The 27,486-nt window shown below is 44.7% G+C and overlaps 1 protein-coding gene across 2 annotated transcripts in view; it reads left to right on the forward strand.

Moving 5' to 3' along the window:
• PEX5L (peroxisomal biogenesis factor 5 like) overlaps positions 1 to 27,486 on the forward strand; it is a 62,163-nt gene that overhangs the window by 13,255 nt on the left and 21,422 nt on the right. Inside the window, exons 2-6 of one of the 2 annotated variants that reach the window (XM_063131440.1) lie at positions 4,971 to 5,082; positions 12,334 to 12,543; positions 13,163 to 13,289; positions 14,401 to 14,497; positions 22,459 to 22,554. In XM_063131440.1, coding sequence (XP_062987510.1) covers positions 4,971 to 5,082; positions 12,334 to 12,543; positions 13,163 to 13,289; positions 14,401 to 14,497; positions 22,459 to 22,554 — 642 coding nt within the window. The remainder of the gene's footprint in view (positions 1 to 4,970; positions 5,083 to 12,333; positions 12,544 to 13,162; positions 13,290 to 14,400; positions 14,498 to 22,458; positions 22,555 to 27,486) is intronic. The other variant, XM_063131441.1, reaches the window with a different exon arrangement.

The following is a 27,486-nucleotide window of genomic DNA, read 5'->3' on the forward strand; positions in this document are numbered from 1 at the left end:
TCACGCGGAGCTGGGAGCCGCGCATGGAGTGCAGCGCTCCTCAGGAGCGCTGCGCCCATTGGGGGTAGGGTGGGGGGAGCGGGGAAATTAAATTATTTTTTTAAAAAAGCACCTACCTTTGCGCATGACCGTTCGTGTGCTCCTCTTTCTTTAAAAATAAAAAATGGCGGGCGCGATACCTCTCTTCCTGAGGTCGTCGCGCCTTACGTGTAAACGGAGGAGGGACCTCGCGTTAATCACAACGTGAGATCTTCCCGCCTCCGTTGCGGACTATGAGGTAGGTCAAGCTAAGGCCTCAGTCTACTTAATGATGTCTGCCTCACTGATGTGGAAGACTGAGGATATGGAAAGAGTTACGAATCTGGGGGGCGGGGACGGAAACACCCTTCCATATTTTGATCAGAACCTGCATTACGGGTTGGTCATTTTGAGAACCGCAGGCCAGAGAATTTTGAGAACTCCTCCAGCTTTTCCCCTGCTGTTTGTACTTGTTTAAATGCCGTTGGGGCTTGGAAACAGAGAGGATGCAATGAATTGGCCTGTCTGATGGCATGTTTGGAGGTAGGAGTGGGCTTGCACCACCATGGCTTAGGTCAGCGAAATACATTGCAGATTTTCTACCAAAAGCCACCAACAAACTGCTACTGAATGCTACAATGGCTGAAATTGTTGTCACACCATTAGCATGATCAATTAATTCATTAATTGCAGGTTTGTTTTTTAAAGGTGCATTTAAAAAATAACAAGGAGCTGCCCCATGATTACATACAGGTCAGCAAATGTGTTAAATGTGGTCTTGCCAAACAATACATTATCTGGCTCTATTATTTCATTAAAAGAAACAGTTATCTTAATTATACAGTCTCAACAGCCATTCATTGATTTTGGTCAGTTAATGGGTTGAATAATAAATTGAAAATGAAGTCAACAAATCAATGAAAACATTTAAATAGGCTGAGAGGCCTCATTAAACCTTGCGACCACGTTAGGAAGCCTGATAGAGGGATGTCGCTTCATGCGCATACAGGGCTGCAATGTTCATTTCAGTGTAATTGCAGACATAACCATCATTACATGTGCAGAGCATTTCCTGATACTAAAGTGAAAGATGCAGCCACTGCTTGTATGGAGCATTGCATGCATCCAGACTTTTCCACATGCTGTTCGTTCAGCACAAAGGTGTACAATCCAGCCCTTGAGAACAATCACTACCCTATTCTTCAAAAGTAGACCCTTGAACTGATCCAGCAAACTTTCCCTACTCATTCTTGAAGCTTCCCTTCTCCCAGAACTTGGCTTCTCTGGTTGGTGACCCATCTAAGTGACAGACATGTCCTCTACCCAAGCACCCTCGCTCCTCTGTCCAAGGAAGTGTGTGTCCAAGAAGTAAAAGTTTGATTTTGAAAGACTGGCTGAAGACGCTTGCCTTCCTCCGCTTCCACCAGCAAAGATCAACCAAAAAAGAAGCACTACGTTTCAGTGGCTTCAAACATTTTGGAAATGTTATGTTGTTGCACTTGTATGTTTGTGCTTGCATTGGCATTCCAGGCTCTCTCCTGAAGAGCCGTTCATCATCTTAAACTGTGCTCTATATTAAGGCTGGACAGAAGGTAACCTGATTGGAATCTACACTGGTGTTATTCTAACGTTTTGAATGGGTTACTGTGACGCATAGCATCACGTGACCCTGGGTCTCCAACGTTGTAAATGAGTCGTACTTACAGGTTCTGTTTCTTAGTTCCAGCGTGGCTACAGAGTCATGTTCTACCGGTAATTTTCCTCTCCCAACCCAGAGCTGCTGGGTTTGCTCCGCCCACTTCCTGTTCTCCTTCCTTCGCCCCGTTTGCTATCTTATCTGCTACAGCAGATAAATCACACCAGCCTTATACTGTGCAATCACTGACAATTGCATGCAAAGGACTCAGAAATTTTCCACCTTAGAATCTGCTTTTATTGTGAAGTACTCCCATGCATCCTGCCTTAAAATTTGAATCAAATTGGGTCATCGGTTGATTTTTTATGTGTGTTTTTTTAACATTTCCCCCCTCTTTGCAAAGGAGCTGAGGAGCGCTCAAAGGATCACTGTAGCTCCATGCAGGAAAATTAACAAGGGTCCAAAGTCCAAAACTCATGAGCAGCGGGGCTTAAATGTGGATGCTGCTAAAAAATTTCAATTTGGTCTCCCATCCCATCCCAACCCAACCCTGACCAGACCCAACCCTGCTTAGCTTCAGCAAAGTGGCAGGCTCCTATGCGTTCAGGCAATTCCCTGGGACTTGCGTTAAAATGTTTCGGGAGTGAGTGAGTTTGTGTGTGCTTATGACTATTGCCCTGCACTGCTGGCTAGGAATGAGGCAGGCAGTGGGCGGAGCAAACCCAGCAGCTCTCAGAGAAGAGGGAGGGAGAACAACGAAAGGATTTAACAGTGTGCCCTGCAGTAACGTTACAGCTACAGAGAACCGATACAGAGAACCACGTTAGAAAGGGACACTAGCAACGTTATAAGACTAATGTAGATCCGGCCCTGTTGGTTGTTTTATTATGGTTTTAATTTTTGTGAACCGCCCAGAGAGCTTTGGCTATTGGGCGATATAAAAATGTAATAAATAAATAAGGTATATCAGGATTAATTAGTAGATCTCTGGGTGATTTGCAGCGGATCTGCAGGAGCCTCTGAGTCCCAGTTGTTCAGCAACAACAGCAGCAAAACCAGTCTTTCCTCCCTGCACTAAATTAGGCAGATGAAATGAAGAAAGCTGGGCAGAGGTGGGCGAGTGGAACCAGAAGTGGGTTTGGGTGTGAAAGGGCTGTGAGTTCAGTTCTGATACCAAAATCAAATTCTTGATCTGAGCCACGTGCTCAGAGATGCCCTAATCCATATTTGCCATGATCTATACTTGCCACACAGTTTTTCTGTCTGTGTCTGATAGACCATTTCTGCACTATGAACATGTATGGTCTTATGCCAGATTGAACTGTTGTGGCTTTTCCCAAAGGATCTTGGTAACTGTAGTTTGGCGAGGGCGCTGAGAATTCTCTAATAGACATCTGTAGCCATCCTCACAGATCTACAGTTCCCAGAATTCCTTCTGAAGGAGCATGAACGATTCTTCAACCTGTTTCATACTGTGGCATAGATACAGAACACTCTTCTATTGGATCAAATATATCTTTCCCACAACTTGAATACTGTCTTTGTTTAAAAAGCCAAAAGCTGTAAATAAATTTACATAAATTTAAGAAGATCGTCCAGGTGTATATTTCTAGTGAACTGGTTACATCTATTTGTGGATCACCTTTTCAAGATGGATGGATAGACATGACATGTTTTTATATATTTATTAGATTATGCAATCATTTAAGGGCTCAGTACATACAGTAGATGGGGGAGAGAAGGGAAGAGAAAAATAGGATGAAAGAAAAGCGATAGCAAGAAAAAGCTGAAAAAGGAGCATTTTGCAATGGAACCATGCAGTTGCCAGCTGGATATAGGATGTAAAAGGCCTCAGGCCAGGGGGAACTCCACCATTACCCTCAGAACCTTTACTGTTAATGACAGCATGTGTGCATAATTCCTGTGCAAGAAACTGTGCAAGTCTTACACATGCTGTCCATAACCTTGGGAAATGATTTCTGAAAACTGGTCCTCAATAGGTTGGGGGGAGGGGGATAAGGATATCTGGAATCAGCCTCCGCCTACCAAATTGAGCAACCTTTCCCAGTCTTGAGTCCATAGATGTTTGGGGCCCAAAGCTCCCATTATCCCTGACCATTAGCCAAGCTGGCTGGGTATGATGGGAGTTGTCATCCAATAATATTTAGGGACCCAAGATGGGGAACGGCTGAAGCAGAAGATGGGCTGTCAACTGTCAAAGCTGACAGCAAAGATCATCTGTTTGTCAGGGTACGCATGTTGTTGTTGTTTTCCTATGCAGGATTATTGGGTGCATGTGGATTGCGTCCAGAGCCTTTTGCTGGGTTGTTGTGTTAAGGTTTGCTTCCTTGTCCATGGGGGTTGGTTTGCCCTCCACGGTCCCTCCAGCTATTAGTCAGATTAGTCTCTACCCATCTGCATTGCTGGCTCATTGCCCATTCATTGATCTCTTGGACTTTTCCAAATGTTCTCAAGATCCAAATTGGATTGCTTCAATTTAGGCATTTGTACAGCCAAATTGTACCAGTATGAGGAAACACCGCAGGAATATCTCTTGCCCAGTATCTCCTCTTGCCTTTTTCAAATTCATGGAGAATTTGCTGAAGCTTCTCTCTCCGTCTCTAGACTAGCCTTCCCCAACAGGGTGCTGTCCAGATGTTGGACTGCAAATCCCATCATATCTGGAAGTGACAGGCACTGCAGTCCAACATATCTGGAGGGCACCAAGTTAGGGAATCATAGAATCATAGAAGAGTAGAGGTGGAAGGGGCCTATGAGGCCATTGTGTCCCACCCCCTGCTCAATGCAGTAATCCACCTTAAAGCATCCCTGACAGGTGGTTGTCCAGCTGCCTCTTGAATGCTTGTAGTGCAATGGAACAATTGGTTCCATTGTTGAACTGCTCTAACAATCAGGAAGTTTTTCCTGATGTCCAGCCAGAATCTAGGAAGGCCCATCTGGCTCCATGGGCATGTTACAACCCTGACTGAACAGTCACCAGGCAGGAAACAGTGACCATATGCGAAGAGGCAAAGGTATCAGCTAGCTTCCAAAACATTGCACTAAACATGGATTCATTCAATCCCCAACTCATGTTAGGCATGCCTTTTAAAATCTGAATCTAATTTTATCCCAAAGGAGGAAAATATTGTGCAACTCTGAAATCTAAAGCCGAGCATAGATATTGCTTTATAGCATCTTATTTTTATTTGCTATTTCCATTTTGTTCTCTGTTTTTAAAAATGTTCCAATGCATATTTAAGCCATTTGACTCACACACATGCACACACATTTCGTTTTGCTTTTCTGTCACTAGCTGGTGAATGAGCAACAAGAAAGCAGACCTCTCCTGAGTCCCTCTATCGACGACTTCCTTTGTGAAACCAAATCAGAAGCTATTGTGCGACCTGTGACATCAAATACAGCAGGTAATGGGATCTTCTGCTGCTTTCATCTCCCTGCAAAATCATCTTTGAATGTTGTCCATCGTTCCGCTGTTTCCCTGACCCGCCGTCCTTCAGGAGGCCCCGTGGGGTAGTATCCCATGCTGCCCACGCTAGTGGGACCCACTTAGCTTCATCTGATGAGCGTGTTAATGCACGCTCGTTATTGGGCACTAACGAAATACTTACATGACATCGTCCGCCTGTCGCATGTCTTGCGCCCCTTCTGGCGGAAGACGCGCTGCAAAAAGAACCAGTAAAAGTCCGGTTAGAGCTCTCCCCAACCTGACTCTATGGTGCTAATTACTTCCTGTTTTCAGGAAGCGATGTTGCAGCAGCAACAGAAGAAACGACGGGAGCCACTCGTTGACACTCGTCGGATGAAGCTAACTGCCAGCACAACAGAAACTAGCGCTTCCTACAGCCAACCTGGAAATGAACAGAAATAATTGGAAAGCAGAGTCACCGAAGGGAGTTCTGCTGACCCATCCCATTCTGTAAATAAGCATTTCTGCTCATTTCTAGGGTTGCTGTAGGAAGCACTACTTTCAGTTGTACTTGAGGTGGATCCCATGGGTGCAATGAAACGAAGAAAAGGCACAGCACAGCAGTATTGAATATTTTATTTGTTTGTATTATTTATTCTTTTATATCCTGCCTATCTACAACATACTCTAGGCACCATACAGAGTTAAAAACAATTTAAGCAAGATAAATCAATCGATAAAATAATATGACATAAAGCAATATATAACAGTCAGCAATTGGATTCTAAAAAGGGAAGAGTCTTTTATGCTTAAAGACATTCAAAAAGTTCAGCAGGCGCATTTCATCCAGCACGGGGAGCAAAAGAAAAGGTCCACTGGCATGTGGCTGCCAATCTCACTTTAGGCAGCTGCAGTAGATGACTCTTAGGCCCTTTCTACACCTAAGGGCCTTCAGGGAGGGAGGGGGGTGATCCCAGACTTACCTGCTTCCGGGATCATCCCTGGGCATCTAAACGGAAGCGCAATGGCCCAGAAGGGAAGAGGGATGTTGCACCCATCACGCACACCTTCCAAAAAAAGAAAAGAAAAAGACAGCCCCCCCCCAAAAAAAGTAAGTTAAAAAAAAAAACCCAAGCCCCAACCCTGCTCCCTGCCCTTGATGTCCCTGGACTCCCTCTGGCCCGGCTCCATCCCTCTGCTGACCCCTGCTACTTGCGGGGAGGAGGGAAGAATCCGGAATGGGCACCCACGCTGCCCGCGGTCCTCGGGATCATCCCAGGAACACAGGTAAAACTGGGATAACGAAGGTCTCGGTAATCACGGGGAAATGGAGGGCTCGTCCCTGCCTGCTCCCGGGATCCCCTGTGCATCACAGGGACTATCCAGGGATGATCCCAGGAAAAACGCAGGTGTAGAAAGGGCCTCAGAGGACCTTAAGTGGCAGGCAGGAACATAGGGGAGAAGGCGCTCCCTAAGACACTTTGGACCTAGATCATGTTGCCCTTGCTATATAGTTATGACTATTCAGTAAAATCCTAATAAAAAGGAATGCAGTTGTTGTTTTTATAGGAAAACATAGGAATGTGGTGTCATGGCTTAACTGCTCATTAAACTGCCTCTGCAGAGAGGAAAAGGTACAAATGTATTCTTTGGACCTCTTTTGAGCTCCCTTTCTTCTCTGCCTTTATCCTGGCTTCCAACCTTCCTCCGTTGTTCCCTTTCACCTGTGTCTTCCTCACTTCCCGTGTGTGTGTGTTGATCTAATCTTTTCATTTATTTGCTATGTCTGCGGTGGCCCAACATCTTGTTCTGCCAGCTTCCTAACCCCAATGGCCCATCTTTCCAAAGCCACCGATCAGCTGCCATCTCTCCCTCCAGTGTCATAATGTCTCTGCAATAAAAAAATGTTGTGTGATTTCCAGAGATTCTGAAAACCCACTCGCATGCAATTCAACTGGCCTAACAAAAGGAAAAAGGACTGGAGATAAATGTGCAATAGATAGGAATTTCAATGGCTTTTAGCTAAGTGGTTGAGGCTTGTCAATTGAGGGGGCGAGTTATCGTCCTTAAGATGCCTTTAAGTATTAGAAATGTATGCCATGGAACGTTTCCAGCTCCTGGAAGAGCTTTTATTGGGGACTCTTCGAGCCAGGATTCTGGGCTGAATGCATCATCCATCCAACGTAGGAAGGCAGTTCTTATGCTAAGTTTATGAAACAACGCTGCTGCTTTCAAGAATTCAAAGTAGCCACTGGGGAAGGATGATATTTGAGCAGCACAACCTTGAGGACTGCACCATCAGCACACTGACATAGGGTTGCTTGGCTCAGTCTCCCATAAAGTAAGTCGGACCCAGGCTGGGGAAGGCTACTTTAATCTTGGCCAGCACAGTCACTTCAAGAAGAGGGCAGGACAGGGCTGCCCAAGACATTTTGTTTTCTGAAGCCAAGAACAATTCCATATACAATGTACATTGATGGTGCTATATAAATAAATAATAATAATAATAATAATAATAATAATAATAATAATAATAATACAAAAGCTGACTGGACTGGCAGATGAATCTGGAAGACAGATTCATCTGCTAGCCCAGTCAGCTTTTGTACATGGAACGGGACAGCATCCTTCTGAAGGTAGCAGGCTAAGAGGGAGTCACAGGGCGATCTGCATGCCACACAGGTCTTTCCTCCAACACCTTGCCATCACCTCCCAGCTTCTGATGCCTGTGGTGACTGCCTCACTCTGCCTAATTTATTTATTTATTTAATTAAAATATTTATATCCCGCCCTATATCACTAAGATCTCAGGGCGGTGTACAGATAAAAACATACAGTATAAAACAATAAATATACACAGTTAAAAACAAATTAAACCGTGATCCAAGTTAAAACAATCTATAATTTAGAAGCAATAGATACAGTGGTAGGGCTGGTCCCGGGAAAGGGCTGCAGCTTTGTTGCAGAGTGCTTGCCTTGTATGCAGAAAAACCTAGGTTCAATTTATGTATTTAGATTGGCACCCCACATTTCTACCATGAAAAATGGCACTCAAGGGAGTTAATCACACTCAAAGCCATCACTCAGGCCATAGCTAGACGGGGCGAAATCCCGGGGCGATCCCCAGGATCATCCCTGTGCGTTCACATGATGCGCAGAGGATCCCGGGATCAGGGGGATGATCTCTCACTTGCCCCGGGATCTCGCCCTACCCTTTGAGACCAGTTTTTCCATGGTCCCGGGCTGATCCCAAGACAGTGGAACATGTGGCTGGGCATCATGGTTTGTCCCAGCTCCTTGCGATTACTTGCGAGGAGCCGAGACCCGCACATGGGCCACAGAGCTCCTCAAGAGCTCTGCGCCCATCGGGGGGGGGGGATTTTATTTTATTTCTTTTAAAAAAACTACCTGTGAGTGCACAAGCACTTGTGTGCATCTTGTTTTCTTTTTTAAAAATGGCGGGCGCGACATCCTCTCCCTCCGAGGTCATAGCGCACCACGTGTAAACAGAGGGGGAGATCTCGTGATAAAAATATCGTGAGATCTTCACCCCTCTGTTGTGCTAGACTCGTAGGTCTGGCTGAGGCCTCAGTTTCCCTATCCAATTCCCAGCATTTCCATGTAAGGATGGGAAAGACTCCTGCTTGAAACCCTGGAGAACCATTGTTAGTCACTGGGCCTCCTCAGACAACATGGTTAAGCCATGATTACGCCGCTAACCCTTCTGCAGGAAATGGTTAGTGGGCATGTTTAAACTGTGGTCATGTAGCCACCACAGTTAGGAATGATTCACACGATACACTAAAGCCATAATGTTTAGCTCAAAATGCTTAACCATCATGACTTAGTGTGTCATCTGAACAGACATAGTAAACAATACTCACTAGTGTCGTGTTTCTCAGAACCTCCCGCCTTCTTGGGAGACAATAACAAGGCCTGCTAAGTAATCCACAAAGCTTTATTCAAGCAATAAACATCTGTTCCCACCTGAAGAGAGTCTAATCTCTAGGAACTTTTCCCTAGGCAAAACTATGCAAACTAAGCGAGACAATTGTCCTTTCAAGACGAATGGAAAGCCCTTTCTCGAGACACATTAACTTCAGAGAGACTAGTTGAGATGCAGCTTCTGACAGGACACCAGCCAGGCCAACTTTCTCTCACCTTCCTTTAGCTCTGCCCATTTTAGTCTGCGGCGTACTCTAGGATAAACTAACCTCTCCATGCTCTTCCCTTCGGAAGAATATTGGCTTCCCACTGACTGTGTATTGTTTGTCCTTGAGGGGATAAGCTCTGGAGAGGGTTCACTCCCAGCTGGTGAAGAGCTCGTGAGATCTTTCTCCCCCACTGGTACCGGCTGGCCTGTTTCTGGCGCCGACTCCTCTACTTCAGAGTCTGATTCTGATTGATCACCTGGAACACCTTCTTCCAACCTAGGGGGAGCAGGGCTAGACATGACACCTAGATGGACCAACTGTCTGACTTGGTTTAAGGCAAGCTTCCCATGTTCCTAAGACAGACCCCAGCAAATCGTTTAATTCTCATTTAGTTCAGTCTAGTAGAAACTTTTATAAGCAGGCCGCCTCATCAAAAGCCAGACTGTTCATTCATTGAGCCAAGTAATTGTCTGCTCTGTCTGGCAGTGTCCCTCCCCTCCCCCTAGTCTTCCTGGCAGAGGTCTTTTATGTCACCCAGAACTACAGATGCCAGGGACTGAACCTGGGACCTTCTGCATGCAAACCAGGTGCGCTGAGCTATGGCCCCCTCCCCCTTTGATCAGGTGAGACTGAGGTGTATAAAATGACACATTGTGTGGAGAAAGTGGATAGTACTAGAGCCCAGTGTGGTCAGCCTTTGCAGCTGAATGGTGGGAGATACCGGACAGATAAAAGGAAGGGCCATCACACAGCACATACAGTAGTTCAACTATGGAATTGGCTACCACAAGATGTAACAATGGCCACCCACTTGGATAGCTTCAAAAAGGAATTAGTCAAATTCATAGAGGATAAGGCTATCAATGGCTACTAGTCGTCATGGTTATATATTACCTCCAGTATCGAGGCAGTATGCCTCTGTATGCCAGTTACTGGAAACATGAGTGGGAGGTGCTGCTTGTGGGGGGTCATGTCCCACTTGTGGGCTTTCCATGGGTGTCCAATTGGCCATTGTGTGAACAGAATGCTGGACTAGAGAGACCTTTGCTCTCTCTCTAGTCCAACATGGCTCTTCTTCTGGTCTTAGCTATTTATTCAATTGAACAAATACGGATGTTTTGGCAGCATCAGTAATAGAAGCATGTTTGCATGTTGTTAGGGCATGGCTAATTAACATGCCCTCATGGCAATCACTAGAGAAAGAGACACTTGTATTTTTGATACATAGCCAATATAAAAATTACCATGAAATCTAGGATTCCCTTTGTCACAGCTTTAGCTGCCGCACCACTGACTCATCCATCCCTGTATGTAGTTTTTGACAAAAAGAAAGGAAATGCCATAAAGCTTGATAGCTTCCTCCATCCTCTGTCAGTCACTCCCAGTTTTGTTTTTTGTTTTTTTTTCTGGCAGGACCAGAGGTTTTGGGACGTCTTGGAGACGACCTTTATATCCTCTTTTCTACTTAATAATTGTCAGTGCCTTTCATGAGCTTGTCGAAATCTTCTTGTGAGCCATGTATATGCCAAGTTGGCTAAGCCACACTGACACAGATGTTTCAAACGCTTTAAAGTTGAGTGGGATGGAAATAAACTTGTAGCATCAGCAAAGCCGTTAGGGCAGCAGTCTCCAAATGTCACCCTAAAGAATACCATGCCACCTCATTTATCTGAATGAGACTGGGGGCCAAGGAGCGGTGAAATCACATGAATGTGTTTTATCAACACAGATCTTAAATCCTGTGTCATTGTCACTACTAGAGTGCAATCTGAAGCATGTCTACTCGGAAGTTAACATGCATTGGAACCACTGAGAGATTTTATTATATTCAGCAGTATATAAATGTTACAAATAAATAAATAGGCTTAGTCTCCAGTAATTGTGCATGGGACTGAGCCCCCACAGGAAGGAGAACCCACTGAGGATGCTTTGCCCTGGGTTCCAGAAATTCTCAGGCCAACACTGTTGATAATCTCAATTCCTGGGTGATGTAATTTATAATATAAATCCCTGGAGAGAAGGCTATTGATGGCTACTAGTCCTGATGGCTACAAGCTGCCTCCAGTATCAGAGGGAATAATCCTATATACACCAGTTGCTAGGGAACATGGGCGGGAGGGTGCTGTTGCACTCATGTCCAGCTTGTGGGTTCCTGGTTGACAGCTGGTTGGCCACTGTGTGAACAGAATGCTGGACTAGATGGACCCTTGGCTAATCTGCCATGGTCCTTCTTATGTTCTTATGAAGAACTGATATTGATGGTGGCTGCACATGTACCCCGTCCACCATCACAGACCCTGATTCTTCTGCCTATTATCCAGATAATAAGCATATGGTAGAGTCTGCATGGATTGTACCTCTTTAGACTGCAAATAGGTGATTACATGTTTGAATGTTTCTGCCATGTAAACAACAACTCCTCTCCCTGCAACCCCTTCCCACTGCACTGGGACAGTCTCAGGATGTCTATACCACATGGTCCCCCCTTTCTGTTTTTAGCTAAAACCACCCAGATTTGGATCAATGGATGAGAGAGGTCATTTAACAACCTGTTGATTCCCTGATGCAAATCATCCCCCTGGAGCTGCTATTAGCTGTGGAGGGAAAATATAAACACAGCCGTATTGTGATTGCATGTTTTCTCCTCTGTAATGAATATAAGCTATTTCAGGTGGGGGTGCAATTTGGATCAGGGCCTCAGTTTGGAGGAAAGGGTTAAACTGTTTTCCCTCACACACCACATCCCCAGTACAAATATTACCAAAGTTGGAGATTATTTATTTGGGTTTTTTGTTTATTATGGTCTTTTTAAAAAGCACTTAACATCAAGACATATCAGAGCAGTGTACAATAAATTAAAACACAAACTACAAAAAAGTTTCACAAACCATGCCTCTCTCACCGCCCTGTGTCACCTCTAGTTGGGCTCTCATTTTGACAAAGTTTGAGACTTTGATTTGCACTCAAGTGCAAGTGGAATTCCACCAGTTTCTTCTTAAAACATTGGAAGTGCTGCAGAACAATGTCAAAAGTTATGTGAGTTATTAAAACGTGTTTGTTGTTGTTGTAGTTTTATCATGTTGGGTCTGTGATAGTTTTGTCAACAGGGTTGGATCTCTTGGACCTGAGTGAACCTGTTTCCCAAACCCAAAGCAAAGTGAAAAAGCAGGAGAACTCCTCAAGAGGAGAAGGCTTAAAGGCTTCGATCCACAGAAAGAAGGCTGACAATCCGGACCTTATCAGTGTGGACGCTGAACAGAAAATCCAGCCCATCAGAGGACCTGAGAAGTCACCACTGGATTTAGGTATTTACTGTCTCTGATCGCTGACTAAAAACCAACAAGCAATCTCGCTCGCTTTGCTCTTCTGACTCCCTTATTTTTTATCAGGACTTGGAGGTCTTGCTTGACTACCAGGCCTTGAACCAGGGGTTGAGCCTGGGGAGTGCCTGAATATTGAGGATGCTTACACCTTGGAACACAACAATAGGTGTTTTCTAACACCTATTATCATGCCAAGAGCCATGGTTAATGTATTTTCCTTCTAACACTAATGTGGAGACATGGGAGGGGGGTGGCATTTAAGATCGTCTGAGGAAGTCCTACTCCAGGTTCCATTTCCTGTGGATTAGTCATGCAGAGCCTTTTCTACAGTAGCCCCTGAAATCTGGAAGTCTCTCCTGAGAGAGGCTTGTTCAGCCTCCTCCCTTCATGCCAATGCATGGCTGATTCTCCAATGCTGACCCTGGGGTCAGCTGTAACACCGCACTATAACAACAATGCTGCACAGTTTGCACCGGTTGAGGGTTATATCTAAACACTACAAGTGTTTCCTGCCCACCTTCGCTTGGTTCTAGAGGGAAAGGAATATATTTCTGAGCTGCAGTTTCCTTGCAAAGTCTCATTTTCCTCTCCTCCTTCTCAGTCAATATTCAGGGCCAGCTAGAGAAATGGGATGAAGTGAAGTTTCGTGGAGACAGAACCAGCAAAGGCTTTCCGGCACCAGAGAGGAAACCGTCATCTTCTAGAGCTCCATCAAAAGAATTTTTATGGTAAAGCATATAGTGCTACTCAAGTTGTGCTAGTGGAAGTCCAGCAAATCTTTCTGTCATGCAAGTGGTTGTGCATGCAACCGGTTGTGCAAGTAGTTGTGCAAGCCACGTAAGCAAAATGCACAACAGGCTACGCAACTGTTTGCACAAGAGTTATGTGCAATGGGTTGCACAATCGGTTGCACAAGCATAATATACAACTGCATGAGCAACTGAACTTGTGCAAATGTAACTTTGGTTGGATTCTCCTCTTCCACATAGTTCGGAACCTACTTTCCACTAACGGAATGACACAGTTGGACACCGCCCCAAGTTCCCTCCCCCTGCAATAGGGTAAGGTGGGATTAGGGTAACTGTGTGCAGCTTTCATACTTTATAACATCCTTCCCCAACCTGGTGCTCTCCTGATGTGCTGAACTGCAGCTCCCATAATTCCCAGTCAGCAAAACCAATGGCCAAGCTGGGTAGGGGGTAGAGTCCAACACGTCAGAAGGGCACCAGGTTGGGGAAGGCTATTTTACAGCCCGCCCCCAACCCACCCCCGGAAAGAGGTGTAAGTCAAGAGATCCCCAGGAAAACCATCTCAGAGGCCAACTCTGTGATAGGAGTAATGTCAAAGACTAAAATTTCTTTATACTTCTACACTATAAAGTAAGGATGTAAACACTTCCCTTGCATGTGTTTGGAGGCTTGCTATTTCAGGAGTGATACAGAAGAAATATCATGTATGAAATGAATCGGCAGAAGTCCTATGAACAGATAGATTTGTGCTTCCACTTACCACGACCTCTTGGAGGATATGGTGGGTGGACTTGGCACCTTCCGTATGGGGTGAAGCATGAACTCCACAGATACCTGGAGCCCACATATCCGGTCTCAGGAGATGCACGAGCTCACCTTTTGTACATCGCCTTTTGTAGCAGTGGAAATCAGAGGTGTCGGGACAGGCATGCATCTGCTATCCGCCACTTCCTGGAACACGCAAAGCAGTTCTGTGTGGATGTGTGTAGGATCAGGATGCAAGCGCCTTTGGATGTGGATGAGACTCCAGGTGCTTATACCATGATGAGCATTTGTTTCACTGCCTTCTGCTGTGCTGCATTCTCCATAGGTCTTCGGAGAACAGGTCCCCGTCAGAGGTGGGCGGCGTCAAAACTGCATTGGAATCCAATTCAGCTTCAGATTTGGAATTAGCCCCTGCACCAAAGGTAAGAGATCACAGTCTTTTGTGTGTTAAAGGCAACTAAGAATTGTTTCCATACTGTTCAGCCAAAAAATAGAAATGTATCATTTAAAGAGCGTAAGAAAAAATCCACGCAGGGTTCCCTAATTCTCCTAATATACCAAAAGAAGGCTGGTGGGAGATAGCCCTCGTCTATACAACAGTGGGATTGCTCCTCATTAAATATAAACCCGATTTTTCATTGATCTGAATGTAGGTAAAGAGCGTCACACTGTAGCAGCAACAGCAATTTATCTCCTGTATTTTTTTTGTAGTGCAGTTATAAATGCGCACGTGCGCATTGACGCATTATACGTTGGGGTAAACAAGCCATATAGACAAGCCCATATTGTCTTTACAGGCAGCATCCTGGTGGGAGGAGGGGGCCCTGAACTCATCTACATTCCCATTGCACCACTGCCCTTTCCTAGTCCCCAGTGTGGTTGGGATGCAACCATGCCATAGTGGTGACCATCCCACTCAGGTCACCAAAAGAACCAGCCCTGAAACCAACTAGAGAAAGCCCAGTGCAATGTTACTGGAGGTTCTTCCACCACCAGCCCTTGCCGTTTTCTGGTCATGCGGTTCACATGTCTTTCCTTGGGTCAGGAGTTAGAGGAAGGAGAGCTTGGAGCAATCCCCTGCCAAATGGATCTGGGAAATGACCAGAATTTGCCAGGCTCCTGTCACTTTCATGATTTGTGTGCTTCTGGAAGATTGTTCAGGGAAATCGCTAGCCTGTCAAGGGGAAAATAAACAAACAAAAAAACCAGTGGCTGTTGGGAAAAAACACAAGATATTTCAACACTTTCTTGCCATAAATACTGTTCCGGACATTATTAAATCAGAGCAAGTCTTACTAAGCGTTTGCAGACATTGCCAGGAGATCAATAAAGGCAATAAAAAGTGTGGTGCTAAAAAAAACACCCACCAACACAGACAGATATCCCAAGCTATATTTTTTTTAACTTGTGGTATTCTTAAATAAATCATCAGTGACTCCATGGGAGTTGGTTGCTATGAATAGCTTTAAATTCAACCAGCTTAGCTCTCATGTGTCTAGGAAGCTTTCATTGGTCACAGCATAGCATGACAAACAACAGTGCAGAGAAATATGGGTGGACACTGTCAGCTGGCCAGTTGCGTCCTCACGTAGTATGACCACCCCATGACATCAGCATAAGAGTTACTGCAAGGGGATTGGAAAGAGTCTTCCCCTGTCATACATGACAGCTCTGAGCAGACCAGTTCTAGAAACATTTCTATGTAATGTATGTTAAAGTTAACTTTGCTGTAATATCGACCTCTCTTTCCTTTCCAGCCATACACCTCAGTGGTAGAACACATGCTTTGCATCAATGGGGACTGGTGGCTCCGATTTCAGTGGGGCTGTGAATCTATTCTAGGCTTCCAATTATAACCAGCCAGAACTCTAAAGGAGCTTTTCAAGATGCTGAATCCAAAATTGGAGCCACCAGCCTCTGCTGCTTTGCATGCTTAAGATCTCGATCCTTAGCATCTCCAATTAAAAGGAGCAGAAGACCTCTGCCAGATACTCTGAACTGCTGCTACCACCCAAAGTAGGCAGTACTAGGGTAGATGGACAAATAGTCTGACTGTGTATAAGGCACTTCTTAGGAACATAAGAAGAGCCCTATCGGTGAACCTTTGGAGGTGGGACCCATAGATCAGTGCTAGATCAATTGCTTGGCCTGCAGAAGGTCCCAGGATCAACCCCTGACATCTCCAGTTAAAAGGGGCTGGTAGCTGGTGATGGGAAAGAATTCTGCCAGTGGCCCTGGAGTGTTGCTGCCAACCAGAATAGGCAATACTGGGATTAGATGGACATTCTGGCCTGGTCGAAGGCAATTTCCTATGGTTCTATCTAACACGTCCTTGTTTTGAGATCCTCAGAAGACCCATGTTTTGAAACTTTGTTGATATATTAAAAAGTACTTTAATCTAAATAAATGATGGATTAAAAGCCTATGATCTAAACATTGTTTATTAGTTGGCAGCCCTAATTGTGACTCATTAAGGCTAAAATCCTCTACGTGAATATTTGGAAGTAAGCTCTAATTAGGGTGACCATATTGAAAGGAGGACAGGGCTCCTGCATCTTTAACACTTGTATTGAAAAGGGAAATTCAGCAGGTGTCATTTGTATGCCTGTAGCACCTGGTGAAATTCCCTCTTCATCACAACCGTTCAAGCTGCAGGAGCTATACAAAAGAGGGCAGGGCTCCTGCAGCTTTAACAGTTGGGATGAAGAGGGAATTTCATCAGGTGCTGCATGCATAACAATGACACCTGCTGAATTTCCTTTTTCTATGCAACTGCTAAAGATACAGGAGCCCTGTCCTCCTTTCCATATGGTCACCCTAGCTTTATTGAACTCACAGGAACTTACTTCTAAGGATAAATATATAGGATCACACTATATGGCTGCAATCCTGCACACTTCTTTGGGAGCAACTCCAATGAACTGGCATTCATTGCGGAGTAAACACTTATAGGATCATGTTGTTAGGCTGTAATTATGTGCATATTGAGACTGGTTAAATACCATTGATCCCAGTGAGATTAAGCTACAGAACTGTGCACAGGAAAGTAGTCTTTGGTTTGGAGTAAGACAGGATCTACTACTTCTGAAATGCACAATACAATGTTGCTGGGCATTGGGGAATTGTTGCATTTTTCTTACACCATTGAGCTGAGTTCTGATCTCTTTAATTACTTACAAGGTTTATATAGCACTCTACATCCAATAAAATATCCAAACAGCAAACAATTAAAAGGAAATCATCATCATCATTATCAAATGCAGAATTAAAACCTTTTAAATAGAAAGAAGACCCCTTAACAACTTTTACACTTAAACTTTTAAAAGGCGTGTAGAAATGCTGTTCCCCCTCCCTGTGAAAGTGGCCAAAACAAAAATGCCTCTTTCGCAGTGAGAGGAAAGGTTCTCAAAAATAGTGGGCAGGATTCAGCACAGCACTAGAATTAGAATTAGAGGGATATATAAAATCCCTCTAATTCTAAGCAACAGAGAACTGTGAGAGAGCGTGGAAAGTATTCTGTTGGCTGGGATTTATCATTTTCCTTTCCAAAGAGAAGACATGATCTGACATCCCACATTCATGGCATTACATGGCTATTATATGTTGTGGGTGGACAGTGACCCTCTCTCATAGGTAATCACAACATTTGTATCGTGCTTTTAAGTGTTAAAAGGAGCTGGGAGTTGCAATTCCACTCATCTGCACTGAGCCTTATAGGCCCCTTCATGATTCTGTGAGGACACCAGTTTGAGGAACGCTGACCTAGTGAGTGTATGGCAGAATCAAGACCCAAGCTGGGGACCTTCTCATTCAGAGCCAGATCTTCAAGACCATGTATGCAGGCTACCCAAACTCAAAAGTAGCTTTTTGAGCCTGGGACTAACAAGTAGTCATATTTAGATAGCCTTGCCCCACCTAAAGGCAACAACCTATATACTTAGTTATGCTTCTGCCACAAAACCATCTCATATGTACAATTCAACATTGGAAGTTAGTTGGTCATTCCTTTTTGGACTGCCTTCCTGTTGACCGATCCGCATGAAACATACTACATTGGGAAGCTCTTGACATGCAGACAAATAACCATGGCTTCCACTATAATTCAAAGTCGGGAGTTTATTTTATGCCCACAAAGCTTTTTTTCTTTTAAGAATTGGTCTATCTTCTATAACAATGTACTATAAGGTTTTGCTTTTAATATCAAAAATGTCAACTATAATTAAACAAACACATTGGACCAAAATGAAATATGAACACAAAAGAGTCTCTGTAAACTATTATAAACACAGGTGCAGGCCAAAGTACAATGATATGCTAGTAACATATGGCATGTAAACAAATCATGAAGGGATTAAGAGATACCTACAGTTAAAAGTAACCCAGTCAATGTTTAGTTATTGCTCAGAAAGGAAGTCTCCAGCTGTTAAATTTAACAAAATAACATTTAAAAGTCTCAGTAACACTTTTAGTTAAGTTAAATCTTTTATTAGATTTGATTTTTCTCTGTAAAATGTGTTCAAGGGGAGTCAACTGGTTTTACTCAGAATGTCTCCTGGTCTAGTCCTGTTTGGTTCAATGGAGCTGCAGTGTAAATGCAGCCTTCTCATTCCCTGACCACTTCCCCTTCCACCAATGCTCAACACAAGATCAGTCAATATCACACACCACAACCAGAAGCAACAGAAGTCATATCTAGCATGAAGATGGCTCATTATAAGTGAATAACCCCAAGGATAATAATAATCAGAAATGTAATAGTGTAAGTAGATGCGGCTGCCACCCGCCGTTGGGCAGACATCTGGCTAATGAGTTTAACCTCAGACAAGTGTGAGGTCAAGAGCTTAGCAGAAGCAGAAGCAATGTTTTTTGGTCACTGTGCTGCTTTTCCTTGCATTGAAAGGGGACATCTCTTTTCACTGTGTTTGGTGCTTACAAACTTGAATCCTACTTCCTCATGGGGAGAATACCAGGAAGGGGGCTGGACAAAGGAAGGAGCTGAAAATAGCAGAGAATTACTGATAGGCTGTTACCAATTAGGATGAACCTCCTGACACATCTTAGTCCTGGGGTCCCTTACATGGCGCCCATGGTCCCCAATGTGCCTTCAGTCAGTCTCTCTGCCCCTCCTGGTTTTTATTTTATTTCTTAAGTTTTTTAAACATTAAACAGCGCTTTTTAACTGGGAGGCTGGCATTCTGCAAAGTGAGGGGCTGCCCTCCGGCACCATCTTTACTTGGGTTTGTAAGAGTGGTCTTGTGTTTCAGAGTTCAGCCCCCACCTCTGCCTTGTCCTTCGATTTTTACACGAATGACTTTTCTTGTAGTCTCACTAGTTTGCCTTCTGGGGAATGAGTGTTTTGTGACTGGCCGCACCCACCATGGCAGCCATTTTATGAATGGGCAACCCTCCCCCATGTGTTTAGGGGACATGCTGGCTGGGGAATGCTGGGAGTTGTAGGGTTTATTTCTGTCTAAACTTCCCTACAATTGCACCCTAACTCTGTATTTTGATTCTTTCTTTTCCCTTCCTTTTGGTTGTTCTCCACTCGGGAATTTTATTGCATGAAGTGTGGTATATAAATCATACAAATTAATAAACAAACAAACAATAATTCAGTAATGTGTTTTTCAAGTCAACACAGTTCTTGTTGAAAGCACTTGATTAACCTATGCATTTTGTAATGTTGTTAATCCTATGAAATCTATCTTCATTAATGACAATGATCAGTTTGGTGTGTGTGTGTATTCTGGTCATTGGATTTTTGTTGCATTTTGTTTGGTTTATTTATATTATTTATTAAAAACACACACACATTTATTAAAAACACACACAAAAAAACCCTCTCTTTTTTGCAAGGAATCTCATGTTACTCAAGCAATACCAAACAGGAAGAGGAAATCCTCTTATACTCTTTCCTGTCCAGGGCTATCCAGTGGCTTGCCTGGGTGGGCAGAATCAGTCTTACTTCACTAAGTCCATATAAGGCCATTGAGTCCAACCCCCTGCTCATTGCAGGAATCCACCTTAAAGCATACCTGACAGATGGCTTTCCAGTTGTCTCTTTAAGGCCTCCAGTGTGGGGGAGCCCACGACCTCTGTAGGTCATTGGTCCCATTGTCGTAGTGCTCTAATGGTCAGGAAGTTTCTCCTGATGTCCAGCCAGAATCTGGCTTCCTCTAACGTAGAGGCCCACTGACTAGATTCCCCTAAAGTTGCTCCTCCACTTCAACATTGCAACCCACTTGTTCACTTGACCCAGTCAATGGTGCTAGGGAAAAGGAGGGGCAGTAGATGCTTGCTTGCTCACTGATTCTCTGCCTGTTAAGCAAGCAAGCAAGAGAAAGCAATGAAGAGGAGGAAGAGGAGCAATAGCAGCTGGTGACAATGGTGGTGAGAAGGTTGACTCATGGAGAGAGGCAGCCATTCATTTATTTATTTATTTATTTATTTTATTACATTTATATACCGCCCCCCAGCCGAAGCTCTTTGGGCAGTTTACAACAATTAAAAATAGTAAACATTAAAAGTACACAAAAATTTTAAAAAACATAAAAACAGTATAAAAACAACAACAGTATCCATTTAAAACAACAATTCTGGGGTCCATTAAAAACAAACTTAACGTTATTAAATGCTGCTTAAAATGCCTGGGAGAAGAGAAAGGTCTTGACCTGGCACCGAAAAGATAACAACGTTGGCGCCAGGTGAGCCTCATCGGGGAGATCATTCCACAGTCGGGGGGCAACCACTGAGAAGGCCCTCTCCCTTGTTGCCATCCTCCGAGCTTCCCTCGGAGTAGGCACTCGGAGGAGGACCTTAGAAGTTGAGTGCAGTGCACAGGTAGGTTCATGTCGGGAGAGGCGTTCCATCAGGTATTGTGGTCCCAAGCCATGTAGGGCTTTAAAGGTTAAAACCAGCACCTTGAATTGGGCTCGGAAACATATAGGCAGCCAATGCAAGCGGGCCAGAATCGGTGTTATATGCTCAAATCTTCCTGTTCCAGCTATCAATCTGGCCGCCACGTTTTGCACAAGCTGCAGTTTCCGGACCGTCTTCAAAGGCTGCCCCATGTAGAGGGTGTTGCAGTAATCTAATTTGGAAGTTACCAAAGTATGGACAACTGAAGCTAGGTTATCCCTGTCCAGATAGGGGCGTAGCTGGGCCACCAACCGAAGTTGGTAGAAGCCATTGAGGGTGTCTTGCCCAAGGGGCTTGAAAAACCTGGAGCCATCACTGACTAGTGCTCTCCCTCTACCTCCATATAATTGACATCCTGCCTGATGGACTATTTGGGAGAACTCGAAAGCTCGCTCACGATTTTGGGGACATTTTTGCGACTACATCTCTGCATGTCAAGAAATACTTTTGTAAGCCGCCGTGAGAGCCTTTTTTGGCTGAATGGCGGCATAAAAATCCTTAAATAAATAAATAAATGAGTCACTGCTATGGGCTCTTGAACAGAGACACATCAGCTGGACCCCTCTAAGGGCAGGTGGTGTTCACCCTTACATAATCTAAAACCAACCTTAGGGGAGGGGGTGAGAGTGAAGTGCGCTTCCAAGTCTACCTTAGAAAAAGTGAGCTATGCAACCCAATCTAAAGCCATAACTAGATGGGGTGATATCCTGGGGATTGTCCCGGGATCGTACTCGGTGCAACCACATGATGTACAGGGGATCCCGGGAGCAGGGAGGGATGATCCCTCCCTTTCCCCGGTATATCACCCTATGCTTTGTTCGTGGTTTTTCCAGTCTCGGGATGATCCCGAGATCATGGAAAGTGTGGCCCACCATCGCGGTTTGTCCCTGCTCCTCGCAAGTAACTGCAAGGAGCTGGGAGCCGGGCATGGGGGGTGGGGTCCGGGGAGCAGGGAAATTAATTTTTTTTTTAAAAAAAACTCACCTTCTGCACACGAGTGCTTGTGCGTCCCTCTCCAATAAGAACAAAAACAAAATGGCGTCCAAGGGGGACAATCTTGTGATCATAAAATCGTGAGATCTTCGCCCTTTTACCCCCCTCATCTCACCATGGCCTAAGGCATGTTTTTATTCAGAAATGAGTCCCATTGACCCTGTTTAGATGACACTCTAAGCCATGGCGGTTAAACATTTTGAGCTCAACGTTATGGCTTAGTGTATCATGTAAACCAGGACTTATTATGTCCTGTGAACCATTCCTAGCCATAGTGGCTACATAACTATTATTTAAACATGCTCACTAAGCATTTGCTGCAAAAGGGTTAGCGACCTAACCATGACTGAACAGGCCCACTGAGTACAATGAAGCTTCCTCCCAAATATGTGTGCATAAGATTGCACAGTGTTCCACACTGAGTCTGTCAATGAACATCATCCCCAACTTAATGTATTTTATTCTATTTTAGGCACGATCTACCAAAGAGCAACGCTGGGGAGGTGCCCTCCTCACACGAAATCATTCCTTGGAGGAGGAATTTGAAAGAGCCAAAGCCGCTGTTGAGGTAATGTTTTGACGCTTTAGTAAATGTCCGTCCAAACCCTCATCTAGCTAAGCAATCTTCTAATGGAGCGGCCTGATGATTTTCAGATTAACTCAGCAGATCAATTAAAAACATAACCTTGCATTAAGCGATCTGAGATAAAGACGTCGTAGGGAACCCACTATAAGATCAGCGTGTGCATGTTTTAGTGGAGACATCTCAATGGGGATTTAGTTCCAGGTAAGCGTGCATAGAAGCACTGCCAAAGGGGCGCTCCTAATGCAAGCATTTTAAGGACACAGGAGCACTCTTGCTGCTCATTCATCCATGCTTAAAAAATGTTTTCTGAACTATATTATGTGCAGGATCCAACACTGCTGCTCCACTTACACTATTGAGATATGACTAATATAAGTGCGCTCCAGTACACTGCCAATAGCACAAGCTGTCACCATGGGTTTTCCAGGGGAAACCATTGCACCAACATACACTATTGGCATAGCACTGAAGGTCACTTATGCTAGCAGTACATCAATGTAATAATTGGAGCGGCAGTGTTGGATATTGCCCGTATATCTGTGCTGATATCTATATTATCTTTATATAGGAAAGATATTTCGAGTAATTTAAAAATATATTTAGTGCTAAACGTTTCGGCTTCCGGCTTCATCAGCAGCTGAGGTGTTAAATGGATACTAAGAGTGGCAGTTTGGAACACTGGAAGATTAAAACTCCTAAGAGTTAATTGACTAGAACTCCTATGATGAAGTGACTACAGTTTCTTTAATCCGGTGATAGCCCTATTGCACATTTTTAAATGATATAATACGGCTTATAAACGATTAACAAATATCAATAAAGAGAAAACAGAGCCCATGAATACTGCTCACTGATTGGGTGGGGACACTCTCTGTTCAGGCATGCAAAACGTGCAACTGAGCACCCACTTCTATCAGGGTTCTCAATCGTACAGAGCTTTGCAACTGCGTTTACCCAAATGCAATCACATTTCTGCTGCTGAGCTTCCCAGCAGGGAGGTTGCGAGAGGAGGGAGTGGAGCGTCAGCAGGCATCCCTGCTGCCCTCCGTGTTTCCAAGCTTGGAAAACCTGAACATAGCTTCAGTCACAGAAAACGGCTTTTTGGCTGCTAGTTTCTATTCTTCAAAGTCAGCTCATCCTCTTCTTTCTGACGTCCAGTCCATCTGCTTTCTTCATTTCAGTTTTTTACTTCCTCTTCCTGGTCATCTCTTTTTCCTCCAACTGACTTGCCATTTAAAAACATTCTACACCATCTGCCTGATTTTGTGGGATCAGTTCCAGTTATTGTGGCCTGATGATAAAATAAATAAATAAATGATATGGACAAGGTGCTTGCAACAATTCAACCAACCACTTGCCCTCTCGATCCCTGTTCCTCCTGGCTTATAAAAGCGAGCCGAGGGGGGTTTGACTGGGTGGCTCCTGGGGGTGATAAATGCTTCCCTTTGGGAAGGAGTGGTCCCTGCTGTCCTTAAGGAGGCAGTAGTGTGACCACTACTGAAGAAGCCCACCCTGGACCCAATGGTACTAGAAAACTACTTCCCAGTCGCAAACACCCCCATTTTAGGGAAGGTACTTGAGAGGGTTGTGGCAGAGCAACTGGAGGCACTCTTGGAGAATACTGATTATCTAGACCCATTCCAGTCTGGGTTCCAATCTAGTTACGAGACTGAATCAGCCTTGGTCACCCTGATGGATGATCTTTATCGAGAGAGGGACAGGGGGAATGCAACCCTGTTAATTCTGCTCAATCTCTCATCAGTTTTTGATGGGCATTGGAGGCACTGTGCTACAGTGGTTCCAGTCCTAACTACGGGGTCATTTTCAGAGAGTAACATTGGGTGACCATTCCTCGGCCCCTTGGCTATTGAACTATGGGGTGTCGCAGGAAGTGGTCATTAGGAGATATGGAGCTAAATGCCATCAATATGCTGATGACACACAGCTCTATCTCCCTGTGACAAATGAATCAGGCGAGGCTGTGCAGGTCCTGGACTGGTGCCTAGACTCAGTAATGGGCTGGATAAAGGCCAATAAACTGAAACTGAATGCTGGCAAGACAAAAGCCCTGTGGGTGAGTGGTTCCCAAGTCTGGGAGATAGGCTCGTTGCCTGTTATGGATGGGGTTGCACAAACTGAAAGATCAGGTTCATCATTTGGGGGTACTCTTAGATCCATCTCTGTCACTGGAGGCTCAAGTGGCCATGGCAGCTCAGAGTGCCTTTTACCAGCTTCAGCTAGTTTGCCAGCTACGGCCTCTCCTGGACAGGGATAGCTCAAGATTGGAATACTGCAATGTGCTCTATGTTGGGCTGCCCTTAAAGCTGCTCTAAAAGCTGGAGCTAGTGCAGAATGCTGTAGCTTGGCTGTTGTCCAGAGCTGCCCCTTTCCAGCATGTAATCCCTTTGCTACCGGGCCATGTTTAAGTTTCTTGTACCAGTGTACAAAGCTCTAAACAACATGGGACCAGGATACCTGAGAGAGCACCTTCTCCCCTATCAACGTGCCTGGTCACTGAGGTCATCCGAGGGCATGTTCCTGGTGGTTCCACATAGACCCATCCTCTGGTTGGAGTCCACCAGGAGAAGAGCCTTCAGCGTGGTGGCCTCCCTTGTATGGAATTCCCTGCCTCTGGAGGTCAGGCAGGTGCCCACTTTGTATTCTTTCTGTTGCCTCCTGAAAAAGTTGTTGTTCCAGGAAGCCTTCCCTTAATGACCACCTATGGTTTATCTTGCACTTTGTTTCTTTTTAAAATGTATTTTAATGTGTTCTTATTCTGCTTTTATTCTATTTTATTTTGTCCACCGCTCCAAAACTCTGAGTTGGGAGCAGTATACAAATAAATACACACTTCCTTCCACTTGCCCTACATTCTGTAACCTCATAACATTGCAAGAGTAATAGCGGTGAAGAAGTCAGAGTATCTCTACACAAGCGATTTATTGCACACTCGTGATTGGTCATTCACAGAAGTTTGTAGGTCCTTTACTTAATGTTGTTAACCTTCAGGACATCTCCCACACATTTCCCCCTTTATCCCGCTTTCAAAAAGATCAGAGATAACCTCAATTCAAACCACATGTCTGCCATGTAAATGCTTGAGCACATTTCTTGATCACAGGCCAATCAGAGGGAGAAGAGGATAAAATGCAGGCTGATCGGGGGGAGAACAGGGTTACAGCACAATTTTACGTCTGTTTAGAAGAAAGTCCTGGGGGCTGCGAAGAAATAGTACAGCACAAGTTAAATGGGAAAAACAAGACTCCCACACGCACCCCTCTCCTTTGTGCACATACCAGGGAGGGAGGGAGGCATTCCTTTCATTCAAACCATGCATCTGCCTTGTAAACGAGCCTCTCTTAATCTGGCAAAGAAACCAAAAGCAGAAAGCTCCTGTAAGGAGGCGGTGTGTGTGTGCTGTTGTTGTTGTTAATGTAGAGACATCCTTTAATTGCATTTATCTGCCTGAAAAGATGCATCCAGTCAGTTCAGTAGGTCCCAGGCAAGCATCACAAGGTGGATGCAAATACAGGAGCCATGCGCACATTTCCCTAGCCAAGTCAGGATGCTCAGATTTAGATTTTTGTTGTCTTGCCCTTCTCTGTGTACCCTCAGCCCCCTCTCTCCTGCCCCCGCAATGTCTGGCTACAGTCCCTCTCCAAATCAAAATCCCCCTGAGAAACTGAATTTGGGGATGTGCTTTACAGAGGGGAAGCTTGTTTGGGATCACCTGTGTGTGTCAGAATGCAGTGCCAGAAGCTCAGTCAGAAGTAGCTTGTCTTAGCAACGAGCAGGAAAGCAATGCATTCAAATCAAGGCTTGCAAAACAAGGTGGGGACGATTTGTTTTCTTTCCATTTTGATGCCGTTGTCTTTGCTTACGTATGCCTGGCTTCCGTCCAAAAGAGCGGAGGCTGACACTGGCTTGCGTTTTCCTTTTTCCACTGCCAGTCTATTCCATGCCTTTCTTCTGACTTCTTTGCCATCCGATTCACATTCCTCTCGAGCGGCTACATCCCCGATACTGGGTTTCTTCACCACAGCTTTCCACAAACTGGCACCCTCCAGATGTTTTGGATCACAGCACCCATCATTATGGGAATTGTGATCCAGCACATTTGGAGGGCACCAGGTTGGGGAAGGCTGCTTTAGCACAATGGCAAATGATTTAGCAGCTTCAGTGTGGCTTGGGAGGAATTTACCCAACCTGTCTTCAGGAGGCCTCAGTGGGAACCTTCCAACGCAGGAAGGTTCCAGGACATCTAGACCATTTCTGGAAAAGCAAACAGCAAAATCTAAATAGCTTACTGGGAGTCTAAACTCTCAGCAATTAGCACAGCTCTAGGGTGTTGATCTCCGCTTCAAGGAGAATTGTGTGAGACAGCCTTTTTACTCCTGTACCACTTCAGGACGTGTGTGTGTGTGTGTGTGTGTGTGTGTGTGTGTACGTACCTGGCATTCTCTCTGCCATGCTAGTTTTCTATGTGAAGGGATGTTTGATACTCTTAACAGATTACATGGAACCTTAGCTGTACATGTAGTACTGGACTACTGTAATACACTCTTCGTGGGGCTCCCTCTATGTTGAAACATCAGCTGGTGCAAAATGCAAAACGATTGAGGGGCTGGAAGAAAGGCTACAACTTCTGGGATTGTTTACCTCAGAGGAGAAACGAGTGAGGAGAGACATGACAGAGGTGTACAAAATTAGGCATGGTGGAGACTTTTCTCTCTCTCTCTCTCTCTCTCTCTCTCTCATATTAAAACCCTGGGTGATCTCATGAAGCAGATTGGCAAGAGATTCAAGAGAGATAAAAAGAACGACTTCTTCACGCCGCGCATAGTTAAACTATGGAATTCACTTCCACAGGATTTAATGATGCCACCGGTTTGGATGGCTTTCAAAGGGGGTTGG

This window comes from Elgaria multicarinata, chromosome 8 (genome assembly GCF_023053635.1).
Source record: "Elgaria multicarinata webbii isolate HBS135686 ecotype San Diego chromosome 8, rElgMul1.1.pri, whole genome shotgun sequence".
NCBI classification, from domain to species: Eukaryota; Metazoa; Chordata; class Lepidosauria; order Squamata; family Anguidae; genus Elgaria; species Elgaria multicarinata.